Consider the following 24,019-nt stretch of genomic DNA (forward strand, 5'->3'; position numbering starts at 1 on the left):
AATTTCCTTTTTCCTGCTTATAATAAATCTTATTTGTATTAAGATAACTGTTGTATGAGTAGTTTCACACAGACATTTCCAAGGAAGAAGAACCTCTAAAAAGGAAAGCAGCTGAAGAGTAAAGTGTGTCTGGAACCTATGCCCTCTTACTGTTTCAGTCAAGGGGTATGGACGCAAGTGTCCTTCCAGCGAGTTATATTGCCATCAGATGTTGCAGGTGAAAACACACACACACACACCACTGTACAACTTTATAGGTAAGAAACAGTAGTGACAGACCACCTTTCCATTGGAGTTTATTAAAAAACAAACATTTTTACAAATTCCAAAATTAGCAGTGTGGCAATATTATGTGCGTTTCCCACCTTTTGTTCTAGTCACACTTTTTGGTCTCTTTGTTTTCTTTTTCAATGGGGTTGCTTTTTCACCAGCAAATGAATTGGTATATTTTTCTGTATTTTTTAATGAAGTACCAAATCTGTGCTTTGGACCAGAGTCCCTTACGTTGTCTGAACTGTTCTTGTTTTTCCCCTTCTCAACGCAGCGTTTCACTCTAAGCTTTCTTCCCTTCAGTTCAGAGTTGTTTAGTTTCAGAGCAAGATGTACAGCATCTGTATTCTATTAAACCAAACACATTAGGTCTGAAGGTTAACAACTGGACAGACAATACCTATAAAACCAGAAATCTTTTGTATACATTCTGCCTATGGAAAATTGTAAAACAGAAATGAGTCTGGATAATAGAGCATATGTATTGTGTTCAGGAATATGAGCAGACCTCTGTGCAATACGTAGTTACTCTCTGACAAATACTAGCCTTGAAAGCCTGATTCACCAAAACATAGACACTTATATTCCAAGGTAGTATTAAACAGAACTTCCCATTGAAATCAACAGAGAGTTCCACTTAAAAATCTTGACAGCACGAGATGGCCCCATGCAAGGGGAACCAAGAGCCCAGTCCTGAGTAGAGGGAACATTTCCTTTGGTAATTATAAATAGAAAAGACTTCCCTTTCCATGTGCCAAATGACTTCCCCTTTTCCACCTTCAAATCACTCCTTAAAACTCAGTAGTCCACAACTCCTCTTGTGCACAACACTTAGCAGTCTGTGTTTTATCTGCTTAATTTACATTAAATGGCTCAGAGAAGAGACATGTCTTCCTACCTGTCTGTAGAGTGCAGTGTATACTACTATTACTGGGTAAAAGTCAAAAACACAATAAGATTCGGGCAGATCTTCATTTAGTATTTGGAGAACTCCTGGTGTCCCAAAATTTTATCTTTCCATACCTCAAACAGAACATAGCCAAACCCTTTGCCAATGCCAGTGTTTTTGTCTCTCACGAGTCGCACTGCTACTACATTTCCACATTCAGAAAAGTGTTCTCGCACAGTATCATCTTCAATTTCTGCAGGCAAGAGGAATCACTGTGGGGTTAGGGTTATGTTAATGAAATAGACACAGCTTTAGGAGTATTACCAAAAACTCTGCTATAGTTTAAAATTCATATACACATATTTTAGATGCTTTAGTTAAGCAAATAAATTTGATCTGACAGGAAATTATCTATACATTAACAGAGAATACATAAACTAGGACATTTACTTTGAAAAATGCAGATTAAGCTTTAAGAAACAATAGAATACATCATTAGGCAGAAACAAAGGCTAGGTTAAAATGTCAGTTTATCAAACAATTTACATCTGTGGTTTGAATGGAGCTAAAACTAATATTTTTTAAAACCTGAAACAGCTATTTCACCTTCCATAGCTCTGACTTATGCTTAAGGGATAATCAGTCTAAATGATAATAGGCCTGATGTGACACTTCTTACAAACATAATATACTTGACTGAAGATGCTCTTGGTATAATGATGCCAGTTAGGTGTGAGACTTTTGAATTGATATAGTTAGTTATACAATCACTAGTGTGGATGCAGTTCAATTAGTACAGGTTATTCCTCTTCCTGTAGAGGAATAAACTATATTGTTCTAAGCTGTTTATACTAGTATTAATCTATTCACACTAATGGGAATTGTACTGCTTTAACAATATATGTAAACCTAAAGGGATATAAAATTTGTGTATGTAGACAAGGCTTCAAGCCCAATGTCAGTGCACTCTGGAAAAACTGGTTCTTCTGCAGAAGCAAACGAAAAAATATTTTTGTAAGTCTTACTAAACAAACTTTAAAAATAGTTACCACAACATAATTTGCAATCTAGATTTTGAGGCAGGTCAACTTTTAGATTTAAATAACTTAATTGTACTTCTCAAAAAAATTCACTCAACTACCAGAATTGAAAATGATGACGTTTTAGCAGCACTAAAGGAGAGATTACTGTATATAATTGTTCATTAGCCTGTTCGTTTATAAGCCAACCCCTCAAGATGGTTAGGTAAAAATAGCAAAAACTGTATGACCCTTTCATAAGCCGACCCTGTATTTCAGGGGTTGGCAAACTTTGGCTCCTGGCCTGTGAGGATAAGCCGCTGGCGGGTCGGGACGTTTTGTTTACTTGGAGGGCTCACAGGCACGGAGCACCTCAGCTCCCAGTGTCTGCAGTTTGCCGCGCAACTTCCCACAGCTCCCATTGGCTGGGAATGGCAAACCGCGGCCACAGGGAGCTAAGGGGCTCCATGTCTGCAGAAGCTCTAGGTAAACAAAACGACAATGTATTAGATATTCAATTCAATGATTCCATAGAGTTTAAAATCATCAAATTTTGGTATAGACCCATTTATAAGCCGACCCCCGCTCTCTGATGTGCATTACTTTTTTACTAAAAATATTCGCCTTATGAATGAGTATATACAGTTACAGTAACTGGAGTTCAAGATGTCTGTCCTGATGGATGCCCCACTTCAGGTGCACCGTTTGGTCTGCAGAAGCATCTTAGCCATCCTTGTGCCCTGTACTTAGGACATATAGGACTGCAACGGACAAACCGCCCTTGGTTCATTCTCTACTGCAAAGTCCCACAGACAGGAGACTCCAAAGCAGAGCAGAAGGTAGTGGAGCACCCATAAGAATAAAAATCTCAAAGAACTCCAATTACTGTGCAAGGTAAGTAACTTCTCCTTCTTCAAATAACGTCCCTATTGGTGCTACACTTCAGCTGACTCCCAAGCAATATTCCGCAGAGGAGCTGGGTGCTTCGAAATAGGATCTAAAATTGATTGGAGGTTGGCAGTCCCAAATAAAATACCTGTCTGGGATGTACACACTAGAGCACAGGGCTTTGAGAATGCGTGGATTGAGGCTCACATGGCAGCTCTGAAGATTTCTGCAATAGGAATGTTCTTTAATATGGAAACAAAGGTGGACTGTGATCTGGCGGAACAGACTATAACCCTAGGAGGGCATGGGATATCATCAGTTTTATGGCAGGAGAACATACAACCTGCAACCCCTTTGGAAAAATCGGTGGGTGGATGAAGGTGTTACTTTAACTCTGTCTGCAACAGAAACAAATAATTGAGGAGAGGCCCAAAAGGGTCTAGTCCTGTTCAAATAGACTACTAACACCTGCCTAATATCCAAGGTGTAAAGTGTTCCCTCTAATTTTTTATGGCCATGTATGGAATGAATTTTGTTATGTGCACCAATATGGAAGTAGTGTGTGACACATTACCTTCATAGTGGTGCACATAACAAAATTCATGTGGTGGGGGTGGGGCCAAGGGATTCAGAGTATGGGAGGGGGCTCAGGGCTGGGGCAGAGGGATGAGGGCTTGGGGCTTAACAGGTAGCTGTGCGGCCGTGCAGTTTAGAGGGAACTTAGGATGGCATCCTCCCAAGACCAATGAAATTGCGTATGAAAAAACTGGCAGATGAACAGCCTGATATGAAAATCCAAAATGATCTTACATAAAACCTGGGGGAATGTGGTTGGATGGATACCTTGTGTTTAAGGAAAACTTAGAGGGAGAGTGTCAGCCATCAAAGCCCCTAAAACTCACCATCTCTCCACGCTGAGGTGATAGCCACCGAGAAAACCATCATCTTCATGGCTAAGTGTAAGAGTGAACCCATGGCCAAAGGTTCAAAAGGAGGTTTCATCAGAGAACTAAGGACTAAGTTCAAATCCCAGTAGGAGTGGGCTCACTGATGCGTGGAAAGGGTTAGCAAACACCGGAGAATGGAATGCCACAATGTCCAGTAGGAGAACTTAGTGGAACTCAGAGAAAGGCCTGCTTTCTTCAAATCAAAAAGGCACTTGCTCTAGGATCTCCAAGAGGAGGAGAGTCAGTAGAACACAGGTGTAACATCTCTTCCATTTCTGCAGGTAAGTTTTTCTAGTTGATTCTTTCCTACTATTCAACAGAACCTCTTGAACCTCTTTGGAACAGGAGAGTTCTATCCCCAGGAGCCAACCAGGTAACAAGCCTTGAGTCATACAGTGTTCAAGTTGGGGTGAAAAATGTTTCCTGAGTCCTGAATGAAAGGGTTGGGTGTTAATGCAGGACTGATAGAAGAGTGAGAGCAGAGACGAATTAGGTATACTAACCATACCTGTCCCTGCCAAGTTGGTGCAATTAAGATGATCTTGGCTCCGTTCTGCTTGATTTTGTTTAAAACTGAAGATGAGAGATGTCAGAAGATAGGCATATGTTAGGTTCTTTGACCAGGACATGAGAAAGGCATCTCTCAAGGAATGGTGACCTTGACCTTCTCTTGAGCAAAACTTTTTGCTGCTACCACCAACAGGAAGCATGCAGAGATCTATTTCTGGGAAACCCCAAATGAGAAATATCTGTTCCAGTATAGAGTTATTGTGTTCTCACTCAATTCTGAAAGTAGTTCCTCCTGAGACCTTCTGCTACGGTGCTTTGAAGGCCGAGTAAGTAAACACGATGAAAAATCCAGTGGGCTGCCCACCAGTTCCATAACTATAGTTTCTGCACAAAGGGAAGGGGTCTTGCTAGCCCCTGACAATGTATGTAGTACATACTGGCCCTGCTGTCTGCCATTATTAGTACAGATGGTCCTTTGATCACAGGAAGAAAGTGTTGGCAGACATACTTGACGGCCCTGAGCTCCAGAAAGTTTATATGGAAAGAAGATTCCTGGGCAGTCCACCTATCCTCAATAGTATGTTCCTGAAGATGAACCTTGAAGATAAGACATAAAAGGCATGCACCAAAAACTATGGTGAGAGGGAGAAGGACGAAGAGGATTCCCAAGCAGACTTTACCTGGATTCTTCCACCAGTCAAGAGAGACTAGCATATAGGAAGAGTTTGTTCAAACTGTGTCTGTTGGGAGTCTAACCCATTCTCAGCCAGACCCCGGAAGGAGTATAGATGTAACCAAGCATTTAATGGGACAAAGATGCATGCTGCCATGTGATTGATGAACTGCAGACAAGACTTGGCAGTTACCTGAGGGCTCACATGGACTTGCATAATCAAATCTGTCACAGTAAGAAATCTGTCCTTGGGCACGCAAGCTCTGCACGTTGAAGCACGAACTCTATTTGCTAAACAGGTAAGAAAGAGGACTTCTTGGTACTGAGCTGAAATCCTAGCATGCCAAACAGAGTTGTAGCTTTTTTGACAGTAGCTTGACTTGGGTGTAAGAGCTTCCTTTGAGTAACCAATCACCACCATAACCAAAAACTGAGCCCCCAGTGGAAAAGTAGTACTTTTTATTTGATCTCTTCAAAATTGGAGGTGCAGAAGCTAGGGTTTGCCAAATTATGTTGGCAGGCTCCAGCAATACCTCCTTTATGGGCAAAGCTACTTGATTGGAAGATGGTATATGAAGAATGCCCAAGTGTCTATGCTGGGTCTCTTGGACTTCTTCCAAGGGGATATGGAGAATGTCAGTGACGCTCTTTATCAAATCTTGGAATTGCTTGAAATCATCTGTGCGTGACCAGGGGGAAAGGAGGGTATAACTGCTTCATCTGGGAAGTATGAAGAAACATCCATTTGAGGTTCTTTTTGCTTGCTCTTCAAACTTCTCCTCCTGTGGTGGGATTATGTGAGGGGAGGGAAGGGACAGAAGAGTGCTCTTTCTGATCCTCAATTTGAGAGCTAGGTGCTCTGGAGAAATGTTGATGGTAGGCTACCCAAGGATCCAATATGGCTATTAGGGAGGATCATAAATAAAGGGATGATGCACCCAAGGTTGGTGATACCAGGGGTAATGTGGAACAGCTCGAGGCTGTCTGTGTCTGAAGGGTCCCTTGAAAAGAAGGTTCCAAGAGAGTCAGGCCTGGATTGATCATAGAAGGAACCTTGGATAGAAATTTGTGAGTCAGAAGAACAGTCGTTTCCACAGTCCACAGGGGTGATGTGGAGGGGGGAGAGAAGAGGGGGAGACAATGGTGGAGTAGTAGGTTGTCTGCCTGTTCCCATGGGCACCAGAAAGTCAGCTGGTTCCGATGAGTGATTTCTTACTAGGGATAAAGTAGGCTGTGCTACTGAGAGAGCCTTTCTGCACTCAACAATGGAGACTCAGGTTCACTGGAGACTAATAGGTCTCTGAAGAATCTGAATTCCTGCAGTACCAAGTGGATCTGTGCAGAAACTTGATGAGTCTCAGCAGTGGGAACCTGCAGTACCAAGGGTGGTGCAGATTGTGCTGGTACCATAGGCGCTGACTCCGTGGGTGCTCCGGGGCTGGAGTGCACACAGGGAAAAATTAGTGGGTGCTCTGCACCCACCAGCAGCCAAGCTCCCCACCCCACCCCACCCTCCCCTGAGCGCACGGCGTCTCCGCCTATCTTCCAGCACTTGCCGCCGCCAAACAGCTGTAGCAAGCTCTGGGATGGAGGTGGGAGGAGTGGGAATGTGGCGCACTCAGGGGAGGAGGCGGGGCTGGGATTTAGGCAAGAAGTCAGATAGGGCAGGGAGGGGCGGTGTGGATGAGGGGGCAGGGCGGGGTGGGAGAGGGGTGGGCCGGGGCCAGTGGCGGGTCAAGCACCCACCGACACCAGTAGAAGTTGGTGCCTATGGCTGGTACCAGTTGACTGTGGTACCCAGATCCAGTCAGTCAGTAATGAGGAAGTAGAGGTCGCAGTCAGTACCGTCTTCCTCGGTGCAGAGTCTCTGGAGTCCCTAGCACCTGGATCATGATTAGATGGTATCAAGGTATTCTTCAGTACCCTTGTGGTTTAGCTGTACTCAAGGGTTTAGATGGAGAGGGACCCTGGGTTCGGAGTCCACTTGAAGCCTCAGTGGCACCTTTTGTGGGGCCGGAGGTCTTGACTACAGCGAGTCTCTTAGGGCCATCTTCTTTCTGAGGAAATTTGGAGCTCCACTTGGCAGATGATTTGGCACTACAACCTGTAGATCTCTCTTGTGAAGATCTGGAGGGTGATTCAGCTGCAGAGGCCGTTGGGATGCTGTAGTCACTTGAAGGCTAGTGTAAAGGGAGGGTACCTGGGCCTGGGTCTGATGCAGTTCACAGGGGCCTTCCATCATGAGAAATCAAAGTTCTCTCTGTCTTTCCTGGAACTCTGCAATCCTGAGCTGATTTTGCATTTACATGGCATGTGAGTCTCACATGCAGTTGAGAGAGAAGAAAACGAAGCAAGAAAGGATACTGTCGTGGGTAGGAGAATGGACATACAGAGGAAGGGTACTGTAGATAGAATTCTAATAGGTGATACTGGCAGTAGAATGTCTTGGCCTAATCAGGTAAAGAATGTGAGTGAAACCAAACAGCAAGAATTAAGATGTTTGTACACCAATGTGAGGAGCCTAGGTAACAAAATGGAGGAACTAGACTTACTGGTGCAGGAAATGAAACTGGATATTATAGGCATAACAGAAACATGGTGGAATAGTATCAGAGGGGTAGCTGTGCTGGTCTGGATCTGTAAAAGCAGCAAAGAGTCCTGTGCACCTTATAGACTAACAGACGTTTTGGAGCATGAGCTTTTGTGGGTGAATATTCACTTCGTCGGATGCATGTAGTGGAAATTTCCAGAGGCAGGTATAAATATGCAAGCCAGAATCAGGCTAGAAATAATGAGGTTAGTTCAATCAGGGAGGATGAGGCCCTCTTCTAGCAGTTGAGGTGTGAACACCAAGGGAGGAGAAACTGCTTTTGTAGTTGGCAAGCCATTCACAGTCTTTGTTTAATCCTTAGCTGACGGTGTCAATTTGCAGATGAACTAAGCTCAGCAGTTTCTCTTTGAAGTCTGGTCCTGAAGTTTTTTTGCTGCAGGATGGTACCTTTAAATCTGCTATTGTATGTCCAGGAAGTGAAGTGTTCTCCTACAGGTTTTTATAGATTGCCATTCCTAATATCTGATTTGTGTCCATTTATCCTTTTACGTAGGACTGTCCAGTTGGCCAATGTACATAGAAGAGGGGCATTGCTGGCATATGATGCATATATTTACGTTGTGGACATGCAGGTGAATGAACCGGTGATAGTGTGGCTGATACGGTTAGGTCCTGTGATGGTCCAGGTTCAAGAAGGGCTCACTATGATGATCTGAGGAATGGAAAACCTGTCATATGAAAGGAGACTCAAAGAGCTTGGCTTGTTTAGCGTAACCAAAAGAAGGCTGAGGGGAGATATGATTGCTCTCTATAAATAATCAGAGGATAAATATCAGGGAGGAGAGGAATTATTTAAGCTCAGTACCAATGTGGACACAAGAACAAATGGATATAAACTGTCTATCAGGAAGTTTAGACTTGATATTAGACGAAGGTTTCTAACCATCTGAGGAGTGAAGTTCTGGAACAGCCTTCCAAGGGGAGCAGTGGGAACAAAAGGCATATCTGGCTTCAAGACTAAGCTTGATAAGTTTATGGAGGGCATGGTATAATGTGATAGCCTAATTTTGGCAATTAATTCGTCTTTGACTACTAGCAGTAAATATGCCCAATGACATGTGATGGGATCTGAGTTGCTACAGAGAATTCTTTCCTGGGTGTCTGGCTGGCGAGTCTTGCCCACAAGCTTAAGGTTTAGCTGATCACCCTATTTGGGGTTGGGAAGGAATTTTCCTCCCAGACAGATTGGTAGAAGCCCTGGGGGTTTTCGCCTTCCTCTGCAGCGTGGGGCACGGGACACCTTGAAGTCTTTAAACCATGATTTGAGGACTTCAGTGGATCAGATACAGGTTTGATACAGGAGTAGAGGGTGAGATTCTGTGGTCTGCATTGTGCACGAGGTCAGACTAGATGATCATAATGGTCTGTTCTGACCTTAAAGTCTATGATTTTATGATTCAGTTTGAACGGCTGTCACTAACTGGCAAGTGAGGCAATACTTAAACCCTGGGGATTTAGGCATGCCCCATGGAAAAAAGGGAAGGAGAGTTCCTCCAGGAAAGAGAGGGCACAGGAAGAACCTAAAAGCCTCTCAGACACCCCCACTCAAAAAAATAAAAAAATAAACTGTTCAATCTAATCTATTAGTATTAAACTAAAGATTAACTACACTATAAAGTACAAACTAGATAGCTAGCTAAATAAACAGGCACCACCAGACACTATGTCTGAGGCCAAGGTGGATGAGAAGGAACTGAGGGTGTTTTGTCCATCGCAGCCCTATATACTCTCAATACAGAGCATGAGGATAGCTAAGGTGCACGTGCGGACCAGACGGGCACTGCTACCACAAATCCCTGATCAAAGATACAAAAGGTGCATGTGCACCTGAAATGGAAAACCCACAGGGACGTTACTCAAAAAAGGTGAAAAACAATGTATTTACATCGCTAGAAATTTATAACCACCAATAATTTTGCCATGTCACAGTTAACTTTTAGAATAGGTGATCTAATTTTGAAGATTTTTTTTTTAATAGTTAGATATCTATATATATTACCCTAAATCTTAACAAGTAAAAAAGTATTACTATCAATATAAGCATCAATTATTTTAAATTTGCTGAAAAAATAAAATTATGGAATATTGACTGAAAGTGAACATCCATTTAAACTTACCATATGAGAGATTTCCCACAAATATAGACCTCTTATTGTCATGCTAAAAAACAACAAAAAGAACAATAAGCTATTAGGTTATAGGCAAATATAGAAAAGTTCTTCTGAAGTCACGTATATTACTCACAGAAGTGGCTTTTGAAGCAAGGTCAACTCTGATGTGAAATCCATTGGCAATTTGAGTTCCATTTCTATTGTAGCACAAGAGAAAAACGAAGGCTATTAGAATGCAAACAGATACGGCCAATGAATAACTAAAATGTTTGGTTTACAACGTATCACTGGTTTCAAACATAACATTTTTAACAAAGGCAGTTTAAAAAAAAGTTTGACTCAAAATAAAAGCACTTTCGTCTAAGACAATAAAATAGACAATTCATACTTGTAATCTGTTATCCTGTAAATCCATTCTCACAAAATAATGCCATCAATGAGGAACAAAAATGAAACATACCTTTTAAGAGCTTTAGTGGCAGCACCTTCTTCCTTAAAAACCACATAAGCATTAATATATTTCATATTAGGATGGATCTTATGCCTGAAGAGAAAGACAGAAAGTTTACCCTACTTAAGCAATTCTTATGGTTTTCCCCCACACCCTCCCACCCCATGGTCTTGTGCACATATCATGCAAGCCTTGATGTAATTTAAGGTAATGACTTCAGTTCTCTCAAATATACAATTAGTCTGGGGATTGTGCCCCAAATAGCAATATCTACCATAGTAGCCAAAGGACCTTTACCGTCCCCTTTAACAGTCATCTTTTTCAGAGCCAGTTTCTGCAACTTGCTGGGCACCCTCAACCCCTAATGAAATCCCCAAGAGTTGAGAATTCTTAGTACCTCGCAGGATCTGGTCTTTAGTAAAGAGAAAAACTTGTGTAGCGGCAAGTGATTATCTACAGCAGTAAAACTATTTGTAGGAAGTTAAGAAGTTTTTAATCACAGAAATCATGGAATGCCTATTTTATACTGAGTTTGTGGTTTATAACAATCTGCAACCCAACAGCCCTCCTTTTTGTCCTATGACGGCAAAGCTTTTAACAGGTCACTCTACTTTGAATGGTCCCTTACAATATGTGCTAACGACTTATACTAAACAATTTGTTCCACCTTACATTTTGCTGTGACACTGGAAGTTCCTTTCCCAGACCTGAAGAAGAGCTCTGTGTGGCTTGAAAGTTTGTCTTTCACACCAACAGAAGTTGTTTCAATAAAAGATACTATCTCACCCACCTTGTCTATTTTATATACACATAGAGTTGACTATAATTATTTTTAAAGATAAAACCACACAAAATAAAAGATAGGAAGGAAACAATCATAACCAGGTGTAAGTGTGTGTGTGTGTGTTTGAGATACAACGTAAAAAAAGCTAACAAAAAAAAAATGTTTCTCCTTTAGCAATAAAATCTGAAACTCAAAGGAAAACCTACTTTATGGCTGCTAACTTTTTGGATAAAGTATCCTCTGCTGGAACCTTCAAGACAAAAGAAGCATTAGTTGAAATGCCTGACTGCTTATGAATATATTTCAAATATATATGCTTGCAAACTAAGGTGGAGGAGGAAAGTTCAACAAGTATTTCCACCCAAAGTAATATAGCTGGTCTATCAGGCAAAATTATTCAAACAGTAATTAGGGAAAATTCCAAGGAAGACCTTAAAATGATAAAGAATGAAAATCAGTTGGGTTTATGTTTCTTGCATTCTAGCATGGTGATTTTAATTTATATACAGCCTTGATTTACAATGAAATTGCTAGCTCTGTAAAAAGTCCTCTAAATTTGTGTTATGGTATTTCAGTCAAAGATTATCTTTAGCAAAACAAGCAACAATATTTCAGATATTTTTCTCCCAAAGAGAATGTGGTTACAATGTAATCAAGTGTTATTATAGGAAAAACAATTTGTGTTGACAGCAAGATCTACCGCAGAAGCCAGTCACTGCTCTCAAAAGGCTCAAATTAAGTATTTCTAAGTCAAGAAATATGGCTAGTGAACTAATAAAGATACAAGATTTATGAATGCTATCCTTTAAGATTACACAGCTACTTTTACTATGTAACGTAAGAGGAAAGAACATACCAAAGAACGGAATCGAATTGATTCTATCTGTCCATATTCTTTAAAAAATGACTTCAGCATCTAAACAGAAATTGCATGTATTTTCAGTTCATTTTTTCAACTCAGTAACATGAATTATTATTGTTGAATAAGAAAGCATTTTTATGTCACTCATATAAGGTAGGAGGAATTAGGTGACCACTAAAATGTCCCTTCCAACCCTATAATGTCTATTAATTACTATTACTATAAGATAGATGAGGAAAAAGGTCAAAATATCTTGTAGTGCTTTTGCTCTGTCAAAAGCAAGAAAAATACTGGAGAGCAAAAACTGAATTCAGCACTCTGGATGTTTAAATACAAGAAACACCTATAAGAGTGTAAGAGTATGATCCTTATTTATTTTCTTTAATCATCAGAACTATTCCTTGGGTTCCAAATTCTCTGCAGACTCCAGCTGATGAAAGAAAAAGAAGCTGATCTGAATTTAGCCTCTCTCACCCGCCTTTCCCCATGCTCCTGATATTTATTTGAAATTTGCACATTTCATATCATATAACAGGAATTTCTAGACTCAAATGCAAAATATATATATGTATATATAAAAAAATAGAGCGGGGTAGGAAACCTATGGCACACATGCCGAAGGCGGCACGTGAGCTGATTTTCAGTGGCATTCCACTGCCGAGGTCCTGGCCGCTGGGCCAGGGGGGCTCTGCATTTTCATTTAATTTTAAATGAAGCTTCTTAAACATTTTAAAAACCTTATTTACTTTACATACAACAACAGTTTAGTTATATATTATAGACTTATAGAAAGAGACCTTCTAAAAACATTAAAATGTAATACTGGCACGTGAAACCTTAAATTAGAGTAAATAAATGAAGATTTGGCACACCACTTCTGAAAGGCTGCCGATCCCTGTAATAGAGCAATCTATTTAATCCTAATTTTCTCTATTTCTCTGCTACTGGTAGTAAAGAAGCAAAACTTGTATCAATTTAAAATACCCACAATTTGTAAGAAGTAACAGTGGAAGATTGTACATTTAGGAAAAAACTAGACAGCCAGTGAGTATACAGTATAACTATATATAGGAAAATGCAGATATATATTCTTCTTTTGAGTCTTTTCCGTAAGAGAAGTATCTATGATCCAGAAAATGGCCATTTGATTAATTGAGGGGCACTTGTACAATCATGGGCAAGCTAAAACTCATAACTAGTAGCTGTAGTTTTTAATATAATCCACTTATTTCTGGAATTGGCTAGGACTAGATAGAATAGGAAGCGAAAACTTTAAATCTTCCATCTTGCCATAATTTATGCTCAAATAAATTTGTTAGTCTCTAAGATGCCACAAGTACTCCTGTTCTTTTTGCGGCTGCTACTCTGAAACCCATCTTGCCAGAGTTATTTTGGGACTGTTCCCTTCTTAGACTTGAACAATTAACAATCAAATTTTACCCTTAGATGCAGGCTCACCAATCACAAAGTCTTCAAAGGAAGCCCTTTGTGTGCACCTAAGGACAGAATTTGCCCCATAGTAACTAGTGTAAAAGTATCACCACGACCTTTCATTTATTAAAAAAACACCATCAATTTGAAGTTTTTCTGAAAATGACTAATTGTTTTAAATGTCTAGTTTCTGATAAAGCATCCTGTGAATGATATGCTTTGATTTTAACATTTCCTTACAAAGACAAGAGGTCTTTCTGATCCTCAGTAACATTTGAAGAGAGTTTTTCAGCAAGGGAGAAATTTATTAACTATACAGGGAAGCAGGGTAATTATATACAAAGTGGTGCCAATTGCACAAAATACATGAAGATATTTTCTCTCTAGCATCTTTCAGTTGTTAATGTCAGTTTTCAGACAACTGTTCTTTCCAACTTGAGAGAGTACCTTTAAACTGAGACCTGCTGTGGCTCCCTTTAACCCACAGAAAACTATTCACTTACCTGTACAGTACAGCTGATAGGTAAATTCCCAACAAACACAGTTCTCTGATTCTTTAGCATCTCCTCAGCTTCATTAATTTGACTTTTCTTCTTGCACTGTTTTACATCAATTTCATTAGCTGAACTAGCAAGGCTTTTGGTGACAGCTTGAGATGTTCTATTTCTTAGCTTCTGTTTGACCTTGAGCCTTCTTTTTTCCTCTTTTTCATCTGCCCGTTCCAATGCACACTCTCTTTGGCACAAGTGAAAAACACAACCAGATGACTGTTACGAGAAGTTTTGATTTTTTCAGTCACAAAAGGGAAGTTCTTCCTTGTAATTGTTCTTAAATTGTATTTATAAATTAAATTGTACAGGTGCAATAACAAGACAACTTCCATTTTTAATGGAAGGGTTGAAATGTTATATAGATTAAGCAAAAAACTCTCCATAACACTGAAAGGAATTATTTACCGGTGTGCTGAGTGGTCATTAGTGCCATTTAATAGGTGTGACTGAGGAGATGGCAAAAGTAAATCAATTTGATACAGATTAAAATTTTAAAAGAAATTCAATTTCTTTTACCTAAATTAAGACTAAAAGCGAGTTGTCGTCTTTCTACCATTCAAGGCATACACAATCCGTTGGGGAAGTTCTCTGTCTACATGCTACTAGATCTCAGTCTATCCAAGGCATATGCCAAAAAGGTTATGTGATCAATAACTGACATCTATTCAGTTTTAAAAGCAGCCTCTCAAATGTTATGGATTACGTAAGCAGAAACAGCAAATGTAAGACTGCAGATTTGGATATGGAGGCTGTCAGTTAAAGATGCAATAGATGTGTCAGAGAGCATACACAGCGGTAACCTTATTTCCCAATGCTGGAACTGAGTGAATCTCATTGTCAACAGGCTAATACAAAGAATAACTTTTTCATCACTGGAATGGTAGTACCTCGCTCATACATACATTTCTAAGGGAACAGACAACATAACAGAGGGTTGCTCTAACAGCAAACCTGCCTCTCGGGTACGGGATTGCTAAGAGAAGAAAGTCATGGACAGCCTGCTCATCTACCAGTACATCGGCTCTTTGGGATTTAGGCTTCTTTCTTGTATAAAGCAGACTGTTACCTTAGCGAACACACCTCTTCCAAGAGGACACCTTAATCCATACCTCTCAGGGTAGGGAAGTAATGTTCCAGACAGTCTCTGCCCTTAATTCCCAACGGGTGAGGGATTTTATTCCCTATTGGGACAGTCTTTATGAAATTATCTTGAAGTCAAGATTAGAAATAGTAAAACAGAACAAATAAGCCTTTTATTCTCTGACATAACTATAATAGCAAGATTTTGACTTATCTATGTGAGGCTAGGCTGCATCGCATTTAAAAAATGTGTTTATGTACCTGTTTGCCAACCTTTTCTCTGCTATAGACAATTTGTTCTTTTTGGCCTTCTTCAGTTTTACAGGAGGTTCTCGTTTAGTAGATGAGCTCTGATCTTCTGTTGCCCTTTCCACGTCTGTATGCTTTCGTTTCTTATTCTCCTTAAAAAAAAATTGTATGGTGTATAAAAGATTTTTTAATATATGACCTTTTACAAAACAGAAAAGCTATTATATAATAACCTCCTAATTTTATATGACACACTGAAAAGCCATTCCAATGTTTTCTATCATATGATCAAAAAACCCAATTCAGTTTCAACGCCTACAGAATATTTTATATGATATCCAAGTACATTCAACGACAAAATACTGAAGTATACAGAAGAATATTCATTTTTATTTTATTTTATTTAACTGAGATCTTGGAGGACATCCATAATGTTGATGTTATCAAGGGTTCTTAAATTTAAATAAAAATGCCTGCAGTCTTGCAGCACAGAGATGTATTCAGAACAAGAATACCCTCTAGAGTACAAAGGTCTCTTTAGTACAACTGTTTTTACCAGCAAGAAAAAGGTGAAGATCAAAACTATTCAATCAAGATAAAATTTAAGTAAACTTTTTAGAAGTTTTCATGAACTTCTGGTAGATCTTTCTAAGTTGGCCATTTCAGGTGGCACAGACGTAGATAGTTCTGACAGATACTCAAGATGAGATTTGAAAGTGATGTCTCAAACTGCCACACCCCAGACCACTAGAGATAGTGTTTTATGAAGGGACCAAGCTCAGCTGTTAAGAGTATGATGTGTGACCCATACTCTTCGTGAGGCCAAATCCTTCCTTTACATACTGTAAAGTATAAATCAGGGCAGATTCATGGATAAGAGATCACTGAGAAATTGTATCTCATGCTTCTTGGAGACAAGAGAAGAAAAGTGCTATGTTGGCCCAAGTCTGTCACAAAACCGCTTAAACAGTTCTGATGAAGCCGACGTAGGTATTTTAAAAAGCCTTTTTGTTCAGCAAGTCTGCAATGAAACAACAATCGCTAATGTATTACATGACACTTAAGGCTTATCATTATCGTACAGCTGCTGTTTACTAAAATGTCTTTTTTTCTGTTAACTGGATTTCCCTCAATTTGGATAGGACCATAAATAAAAATAATACTGGCAAACATGGAAGAACGTTAATGTGCTGTGCATCCACATATTATTCCCCAAATGATTATTTTAAAGAAAAAAAGTCCATGTCAGAAATAAAGACATTACTCTCATCTTAAGATAAAGCAAAGTCATTAAACTGTCATCGCTCAGTCTCTGTAATTCATGCACGAGCAGACAAAAGTAAAAATGGCGTCACTTCTACAGCTTGTCATGTCAATAAAGTATTGTTGTTTCTGTGATAATTCAGTCTAGACGAAGTAATAGTGCCAATATTACTGCAAAGGTTAGATTATACATTAGCTTACAATTGGAGTGGAGAGCCCATAAAGTTTATAATTCATCTTGGTTTTGGGGTAAAGTCACTGGAAGAAATGAACATAGCCATTGTAATTTCTTGTACTGTATATGTAAGCAGGATTCTTCCCTCCTCAGATTAATTAAATGCTGCTGACTACTTTAATTTTTATATTTTATGTTCATTTTTCTTTTAAAAACTTGATAAAAGTTTTTCTCACCAATTTGTCAACTCCCATTTTTTTGTTTTAAAAATAAACTATAACACTGAAAAATTACTTAACTTCTATTTATTGCATAACCACCATTTTCAAAGTCAACTGAAACCAAAGATATGTAGCAAATGCTAAATTAAGAAAGGATCTGACAACAAACAAAACTGATCATATTGTTCATTGACAATATGTCTAATATAACTTCTAAACCTTAATGATTTGATTCAATAGGGAAAGTTTTTTAATGAACAACAATCTAGATGTATCATACACCAATCAAAAGCTCATAATGCATAAATGTCAAAAAAAATCAAAGTTTTTAATCACTCAACTGATAATCATCTGACAACAAATCAGAAGCCAGTTTGCTTACTTTGTACAAGTCATCTGAATGTGAGTTGTCTTACAATGCTATTAAGGGCAGAAATTGCTGTTTAGCAAGTAAAGTTCTCTGTAATTCTCTCATTCAATTTTCTTCTTTTTGTGGAAATAAAATAAAATTTGATCTTCTATACAAGTTCTATAACAGCTTGTAAATAATTACTGAGGTAAGATACCACAACTACCCCTGCACCTGCCAAACATTCGGGACAATGAAATGAGGAGATATGATGGCATGCAGAATAACCACAACAGTGTATTAGTTACACTCTATCATATGCCAGGCCCTTAGATCGTTTTAAGAACAAAAGCCTAACATATTGTTTTTTATTAATCTAATATCAGCCATGGTTAACTCCATGAAGCCAAGGACACTTGCTGGTCTTTAATGAACTGACAAAACACCTGTAAGGAGTGCTTCATCACTATTATATTTATATGTTTAAAATATTTGTTCCCTCTCCCCATTTACGTGTACTGTTTTGTTTGTTTTTATTTTGGGACTCAAGATGAATAAGACATTTTTAGTCATCTTGCTTCCCCCGTGGGAACAGAAGATATATATGGAAAGCTGTCACTACTTCCTTCAACTGTCAGACAAGTTAGTTTTCTGATATATGGATTTTATTTATATTCACAGTCCTCATCAGACAAGGAGCACTGGTCAGACACTTGAAAACTGGGAGTTAGATCCTAGCGTTCCAAGTTCCAAAAAGTTTTCAATAGAATCTGCCTGGACTAAAGGAAAAACCAAAACCATTTCTTATGAGAAGGGTCATTCATTTACAGTGAAGTAACGAGAGAGAGAGAGAGAGAGAGAGAAAATAAAAGTTACTTACTCTTGGCACAGCAACAAATACTGGCTGTGTTTCAGACTCAGAAGCTTTAAAAAGATGTGCCAGGGGGTGTGCTCTGCATGTTGCGGACTTCTTTTGAAACAAACTGTTGACCACTTGTCCAATGACATAGTCTTCAGATGATGTACCTGCTTCATTTCTCTCACATTCCTGGCTATTAAAAAAAGGAGAAGAAATTGTTCATCTGGTGTCATTCAATACTGCTAAAGGTCTCAGTGTCACCAATGCTAGTCTAACTTTAGATTTTAGGAGGCGAAACAGATTTAGAGAACCAACTTCAGTATGTGCAAGTGATTTATTTTCCTGCAAACTTATAATTTTAACCATTTCCTAAAACAATACAGATAAAGACAACATTTTTCAAAATGTTGCATGAGGAAACAATCACTACAGCCAATAACTTTAACGGGAGTCATGTGGCTAAAACACTTTCCAATTGTTCAAAAGTTTAAGGGAAATTATTTTGTAAATTAAACCATCAGTTATCTCAAACACATTGTACCGTGTGTTAAAAGCTGCAAAAACGTAAAAGAAATTAAACTTAGTGCTGAATTTCTTACAACAAATAATCTTGTAAATGAAGAAATTAATTGAAGAAAAAAATTAAGAGCTAAGCAACTATATCTTGAATGACATTATGACAGGGGAGCAGAGTGGGCACAACTGTTCATAAATACGTGGATGTATCAATAATAGAGGAAATGGAAGCATTAACAAATATTTTACTTTTCTCTAAACCTTGCATTTAAAAGTTATTTGCAAATAACATCAGAAACAAGAAACCTGCCAAACAATTGGAGGGGCGACCAAGGATAAAGGAACTAGAGGAGCACTCAAAGATGATAAAGCCATTGTGGAGAAGCTATATGAATTGCTTGCACTGGTGTTCACCGTAGAGGATCTGAGGGAGATTCCCATACCTAAGCCATTCTTTTTTAGAAGACAAATCTGAGGAACTATCTGTGACGTTGCACCTCATAAGGCTTTATGCAAATATGCTTATGAATGTATATATGACATAACTGGAATATGTTTTATGCTACACATCCCATGTGACATATCTATGTAAAGGTTATGATCTACTGAATATATTCATCCTATTTGTATGTATGTGTCATTAGTGTATTCGAAGTTATGAATATTGGCTATATACTTGTTTGATTTTAAATAGCCTTAGTAAGGCATTTGGTCAGCTTCTTTAGAAAGGAATTTGCAAGTTAAGTGCCCAATCAAGAAGCACCTAACAGACAATGGACCCAGTCCGCATAAGAAGTCTATATGAGGACATTCAAGGTAGCATGTGAAACATGGCTGCTACCTGTAAGTTCTGAGTCATGCATGGACATGTGACTTGCTCATGTGACTCTAAAACACCATCTTGTAGCTGGAATTCTACACAGGGGAAGGGAAGAGTATCCACCCAGAAAAGAAAAAGTCTATTTAAACTCCTGGAAGGCCCCTCCATTGTGTCTTCAGCTGGCTCAAGAAATAGCAGCTCCACCCCAAAGGATACCTGAAAAAACCGGAACAAAGGACAATAACCACAGGGGTTGTGAGTGATTGCAAGACTCAGACTAGAAGGAAACTAGTCTGTAAAAGGAAGCTTAGTGGAACACCTCTGAGGGTTAGGTTTTATCTGTATTCAGTTTTCTTACTGTATTAGGCATAGACTTGCGTGTCTTATTTTATTTTACTTGGTAATTCACTTTGTTCTATCTATTACTACTTGGAACCACTTTAAATCTTATTTTCTGGATTTAATAAAATCACCATTTACTTATTATTTAACCCAGAGTTTGCACTGATACTGGGGTTGGAGAAGGGGCGAACAGCGTGCATATCTATCAGGGTTATAGAAGGTGAACAATTTATGAGTTTACCCTGTATAAGCTTTATACAGGGTAAAATGGATTTATTTGGGGTTTGGACCCCATTGGGAGTTGGACATCTGAGTGTTAAAGACAGGAACACTTCTTAAGATGCTTTCAGTTAAGCCTGCAGTTTGTGGGGCATGGTTCAGACCTGGGTCTGTGTTTGTGGCAAGCAAGCATGTCTGGCAAATCCAGGCAGGGCTCTGGAGTCCCAAGCTGGCAGGGAAAGCAGTGGCAGAAGTAGCCTTGGCATATCAGTTGGCAGTCTCAAGGGGGTTTCTGTTATCCAACCCGTCACACTGTCCCAGATTGATGTGTCAGTAGAGGAAGTTTTGAAACAAATTAATAAATTAATCAGTAATAAGTCACCAGGACCAGAACGTATTCACCCAAGAATTCTGAAGGAACTCAAATATGAAACTGAAAAACTACTAACTGTGATATGCTACCTATCGCTTAAATCAGCCTCTGTATCAGATGACTGGAGGATAGCTAATGTAACACCAATTTTCAAAAAAACCTCCAAAGGTAATTCTGGCAATTACAGGCTGGTAAGCTTAACTTCAGTATCAGGCAACTTGTCTGAAACTACAGTAAAGAACAGAATTATCACACATATAGATAAACACAATATGTTGGGGAAAAGTCAACACAGCTTTTGTAAAGAGAAATCATGCCTCACTAATTTATTAACATTCTTTCAAAGAGTCAACAAATATGTGGACAATGGTCATCCAATGGATATAGTTTACTTTCAGAAAGCTTTGACTAGATCCCTCATCAAAGCCTCTTAAGCAACGCAAGCAGCCATGGGATAAGAGGGAAGGTTCTTTCATGGATCAGTAACTGGTTAAAAAGACAGGAAACAAAGGATAGAAATAAATGGTCAGTTTTCACAGTGAAGGGGGATAAATAGTGGGGTCCTCCATGCTGTTCAACACATTCATAAATGATCTGGAAAAGGGTGTGAACAGTGAGGTGGCAAAGTTTACAGACAATACAAAATCACTCTAAGTAGTCAAGTCCACAGCTGACTGCAAAGAGTTACAAGAGGATCTCACTAAACTGGGTGATGGGGCAAAAAATGGCAGATGAAATTAAACGCTGATAAATACAAAGTAATGCTCATTGGAAAACATAATCCCAACTATACATACAAAATGATGGGGTCTAAATTAGCTGTTATCATTTAATACAGAGATCCTGGAGTTAGGGTGGATAACTGAGCAGATAGTTTCAGACAATGTGCAGTGGCAGCCAAAAAAGCGAACAGAATTAAAAACCATTAGAAAAGGGATAGATGATAAGACAGAAAATATCATGATGCCACTATATAAATCCCACATCTTGAATACTGTTTGTAGTTCTGATTACTCCATCTCAAAATAGATAAAAAGAACTGGAAAAAGTACAGAGAAGGGCAACAAAAATGATTAGGGGTATGGAACAACTTCCATATGAGAAGAGACCAAAATGACTCAGACTGTTTAGCTTAGAAAATTAGATGACTAAGGGGGGATATGACAGAGGTCTATAAAATCATGAATGGTGTACAGAAAGCCAGTAGGAAAGTGTTATTTATCTCTCTTCACATAATACAAAAACCAGAAGTCACCTAATGAAAATAACAGATTTAAAACAAACATAAGGAAGTACTTCTTTACACAATGCATAGACAATCTGTGGAACTGGTTGCTAGGGGATGTTGTCAAGGTCAAAAGTATAACTGCAATTAAAAAAATAATTAGAAAAATTCATGGGAGATAGGGTTCATCAATGGCTATTAGCCAAGATCGTCAGGGATGCAATCCCCTAAACCTTTGACTGCCAGAAGGTCAACTAAACAACAGTAGATGGATCACTCAGTCATAGCCCTGTTCTATTCACCCTGGCATCTGGCACCAGCCACTGCTGAAAGCCAAGATATTGGGCAAGATGGACGATTGGTCTGTCTCACTGTGGTCATTCTTTTGTTATGTTTTTATGGGTATAGCTACAAATCTCCACTAACTTGTCAGAGTAGATATGGCTTTTATTATGTTGGTGAGAGACAAGCCTTCAAGCTTAGCAGACCTCTTCTACCTCACCCAACTTGTTTCTCTCTTATCCTGGGACCCACATTAGCTACAACATACAAATACTAAGGAGTTGATCCACACTAGTTTATCCTGTAGCACAGAGCTCCCTAAATCCAGTTAATTTAGTTACTTGATGATGGCCCTTTACTATGGAAAACCTTGGGTGCCATAGAGCTGCAGTAGAGGCTTCTAATCAACCTCCTCTTGGTCTCTCTAGCATAGGGAACATTGCCAGAGGATGCCTGGCAGCAGCAATGTCCCATAGGTAACTGCCACAAGAACAAATCATTCTAAGATCTGTTCTAACTTGCAGCAAGGGCATGAAACAAGACTGACACCTGGGTAGCCCCACAATCAGGGGACTGTAAGAGCACTTTGAAGTCAACTCTGCATTTTTGTAGATTATGTAGGCTATATTGTATTATTTTCCAAGGCTCATCTTTTCTTTGTGCTTGCTATCGCTCCTCTATACACAGGTGGCAGATTATATTTTATATCTTTAGATGACAGTTCAAGTCATATACTATAGCTAGGCTTGTCAGAATTTGATTTTTTCTTATACATAATTTGTAGGGTGACCGATTCAATAGGAACAGTTTCAATTTTTGGGTCTTTTTCTTATATAGACTCCTATTACCCCCCCACCCCAATTTTTCACACTTGCTGTCTGGTCACCCTAATAATTTGACATGTTTATTGTCAGGGTTTATTTTTTTTCCAGATAAATTTAACATTTTCAGTTGTGCAAAATTACAGTGAGGCTTTGAGACGTACTGAGTGACAGCACCCTGCACAATACGGGATGGGGGCAAGAAAGGGAGTCCGGGGCTCTGCGGGGACCAGCTGTGTACTTTTGACGTGATCAAGCCCTGTCTGACAAACGCAGGTCGAAGACATGTCGCCGCGGCGCACTGCCCGGCTCCTCGTGCCAACGCGGGACTCACCCTCGCCCCGTTACTCGGGACGACTCCTGCAGGCGAGATCCCCCCTCCCCCCGGGTATGAGCAGCGCCCGGGTCCTTGGATTTCTCCGCCCTGGGGCTGGGAGCGCTGACGCGCCATCCCCTCACCCCCACCACTGGGCAGGTGGCAGCAGACAAAGGCCAGGCCCCTTCATCCAGCCCTCAGGCGGGACTGAGGGCACCGGGAGCCCCGCTCCCGCGGCGAGCACCGGCTTTTTCAGCTCACGAGCGTTCACGCGGGGGAGACGGTTGAGGACTGAGAAGGGGCGTGTGCCGCGCGCTCTCACCCTGCTCCGCGCGGCGCGGGCCGTCGAGCTCCCGCTGCTTTAGACGGTTTCATCTGGGTGGGAGGAGAGACCTCGGTTTAGACCCGACCTCGCTCCGGGACAACAAGCGAGTAGCAGAACAGAGCACGCCACCAGCCCCAGCCCATCGATGTTACGTCACTTCCGGCGCGCGCGGCGGCACTGCTCCGGGTGGGGCCGGGTCAGGCTCAAGCGCAGCGCGCCCCTGGCGGAGAGCGGAAGTGAGGCTGTTGTGGGCGTGAACCAACCGGCTTCCCAAGGGTCCCGCCTCGGGGGGTGGAGCCGCGCGCGTACATGGGCACCGCCCACCTACACTGAGAGCGGCGGCCTGGGATATTTCTGCTCCGAGTCCGTGTCCGCCTGACGCGGTGGCACGGCGCTGCCTGTCTATCCCCAGGCGCTGCTGGACCCGCTAGCCACCCCCTTGCCGTGGGGAGAGCAGGCCACGGGGCGTGCCCCTGCCGGTGGGAAGGTTGGCGCGTCAGGGGCCGTTTGCCTGAGCAGAGCCACAGGGCAGAGATGCCAGCCTCTCGCTCCCCTGTTAGGGTGACCGGACAGCAAGTGTGAAAAAT

At 40.3% G+C, this 24,019-nt stretch overlaps 1 protein-coding gene across 2 annotated transcripts; it reads right to left on the reverse strand.

Moving 5' to 3' along the window:
- Window positions 1–279: 279 nt before the first annotated feature.
- RBM34 (RNA binding motif protein 34) lies at window positions 280–23,561 on the reverse strand. 2 transcript variants are annotated; one of them, XM_032798186.2, is made up of 11 exons: window positions 23,430–23,559; window positions 18,215–18,386; window positions 15,339–15,478; window positions 13,950–14,181; window positions 12,010–12,069; window positions 11,360–11,403; window positions 10,379–10,462; window positions 10,052–10,115; window positions 9,925–9,967; window positions 1,294–1,412; window positions 280–618 (listed from the first exon to the last, which is right to left on the reverse strand). In XM_032798186.2, the coding sequence occupies exons 1-11, from the start codon at window positions 23,480–23,482 to the stop codon at window positions 349–351; spliced, it is 1,281 nt and encodes a 426-aa protein (XP_032654077.1). In that variant the 5' UTR covers window positions 23,483–23,559; the 3' UTR covers window positions 280–348. The 2 variants fall into 2 exon arrangements, with proteins under 2 accessions (XP_032654077.1, XP_032654079.1); XM_032798188.2 differs by lacking the exon at window positions 280–618 and having other exon boundaries at window positions 1,340–1,431; window positions 23,430–23,561.
- Between the last annotated feature and the right edge of the window lie 458 nt (window positions 23,562–24,019).

The sequence above is a fragment of the Chelonoidis abingdonii genome, chromosome 3 (assembly GCF_003597395.2).
Source record: "Chelonoidis abingdonii isolate Lonesome George chromosome 3, CheloAbing_2.0, whole genome shotgun sequence".
NCBI lineage: Eukaryota > Metazoa > Chordata > Testudines > Testudinidae > Chelonoidis > Chelonoidis abingdonii.

Bases quoted from the DNA above. Each gene is read 5' to 3' on its own strand.
- RBM34 (XM_032798186.2), bottom strand. From the start codon at position 23,482: ATGAAACCGTCTAAAGCAGCGGGAGCTCGACGGCCCGCGCCGCGCGGA. The intron at 9,968-10,051 runs GTGAGTAATATA...GTTGTTTTTTAG, and splicing joins TTGCTTCAAAAGCCACTTCT to CATGACAATAAGAGGTCTAT. The intron at 619-1,293 runs GTATGGAAAGAT...TTGGTTTAATAG, and splicing joins TTGGCTATGTTCTGTTTGAG to AATACAGATGCTGTACATCT.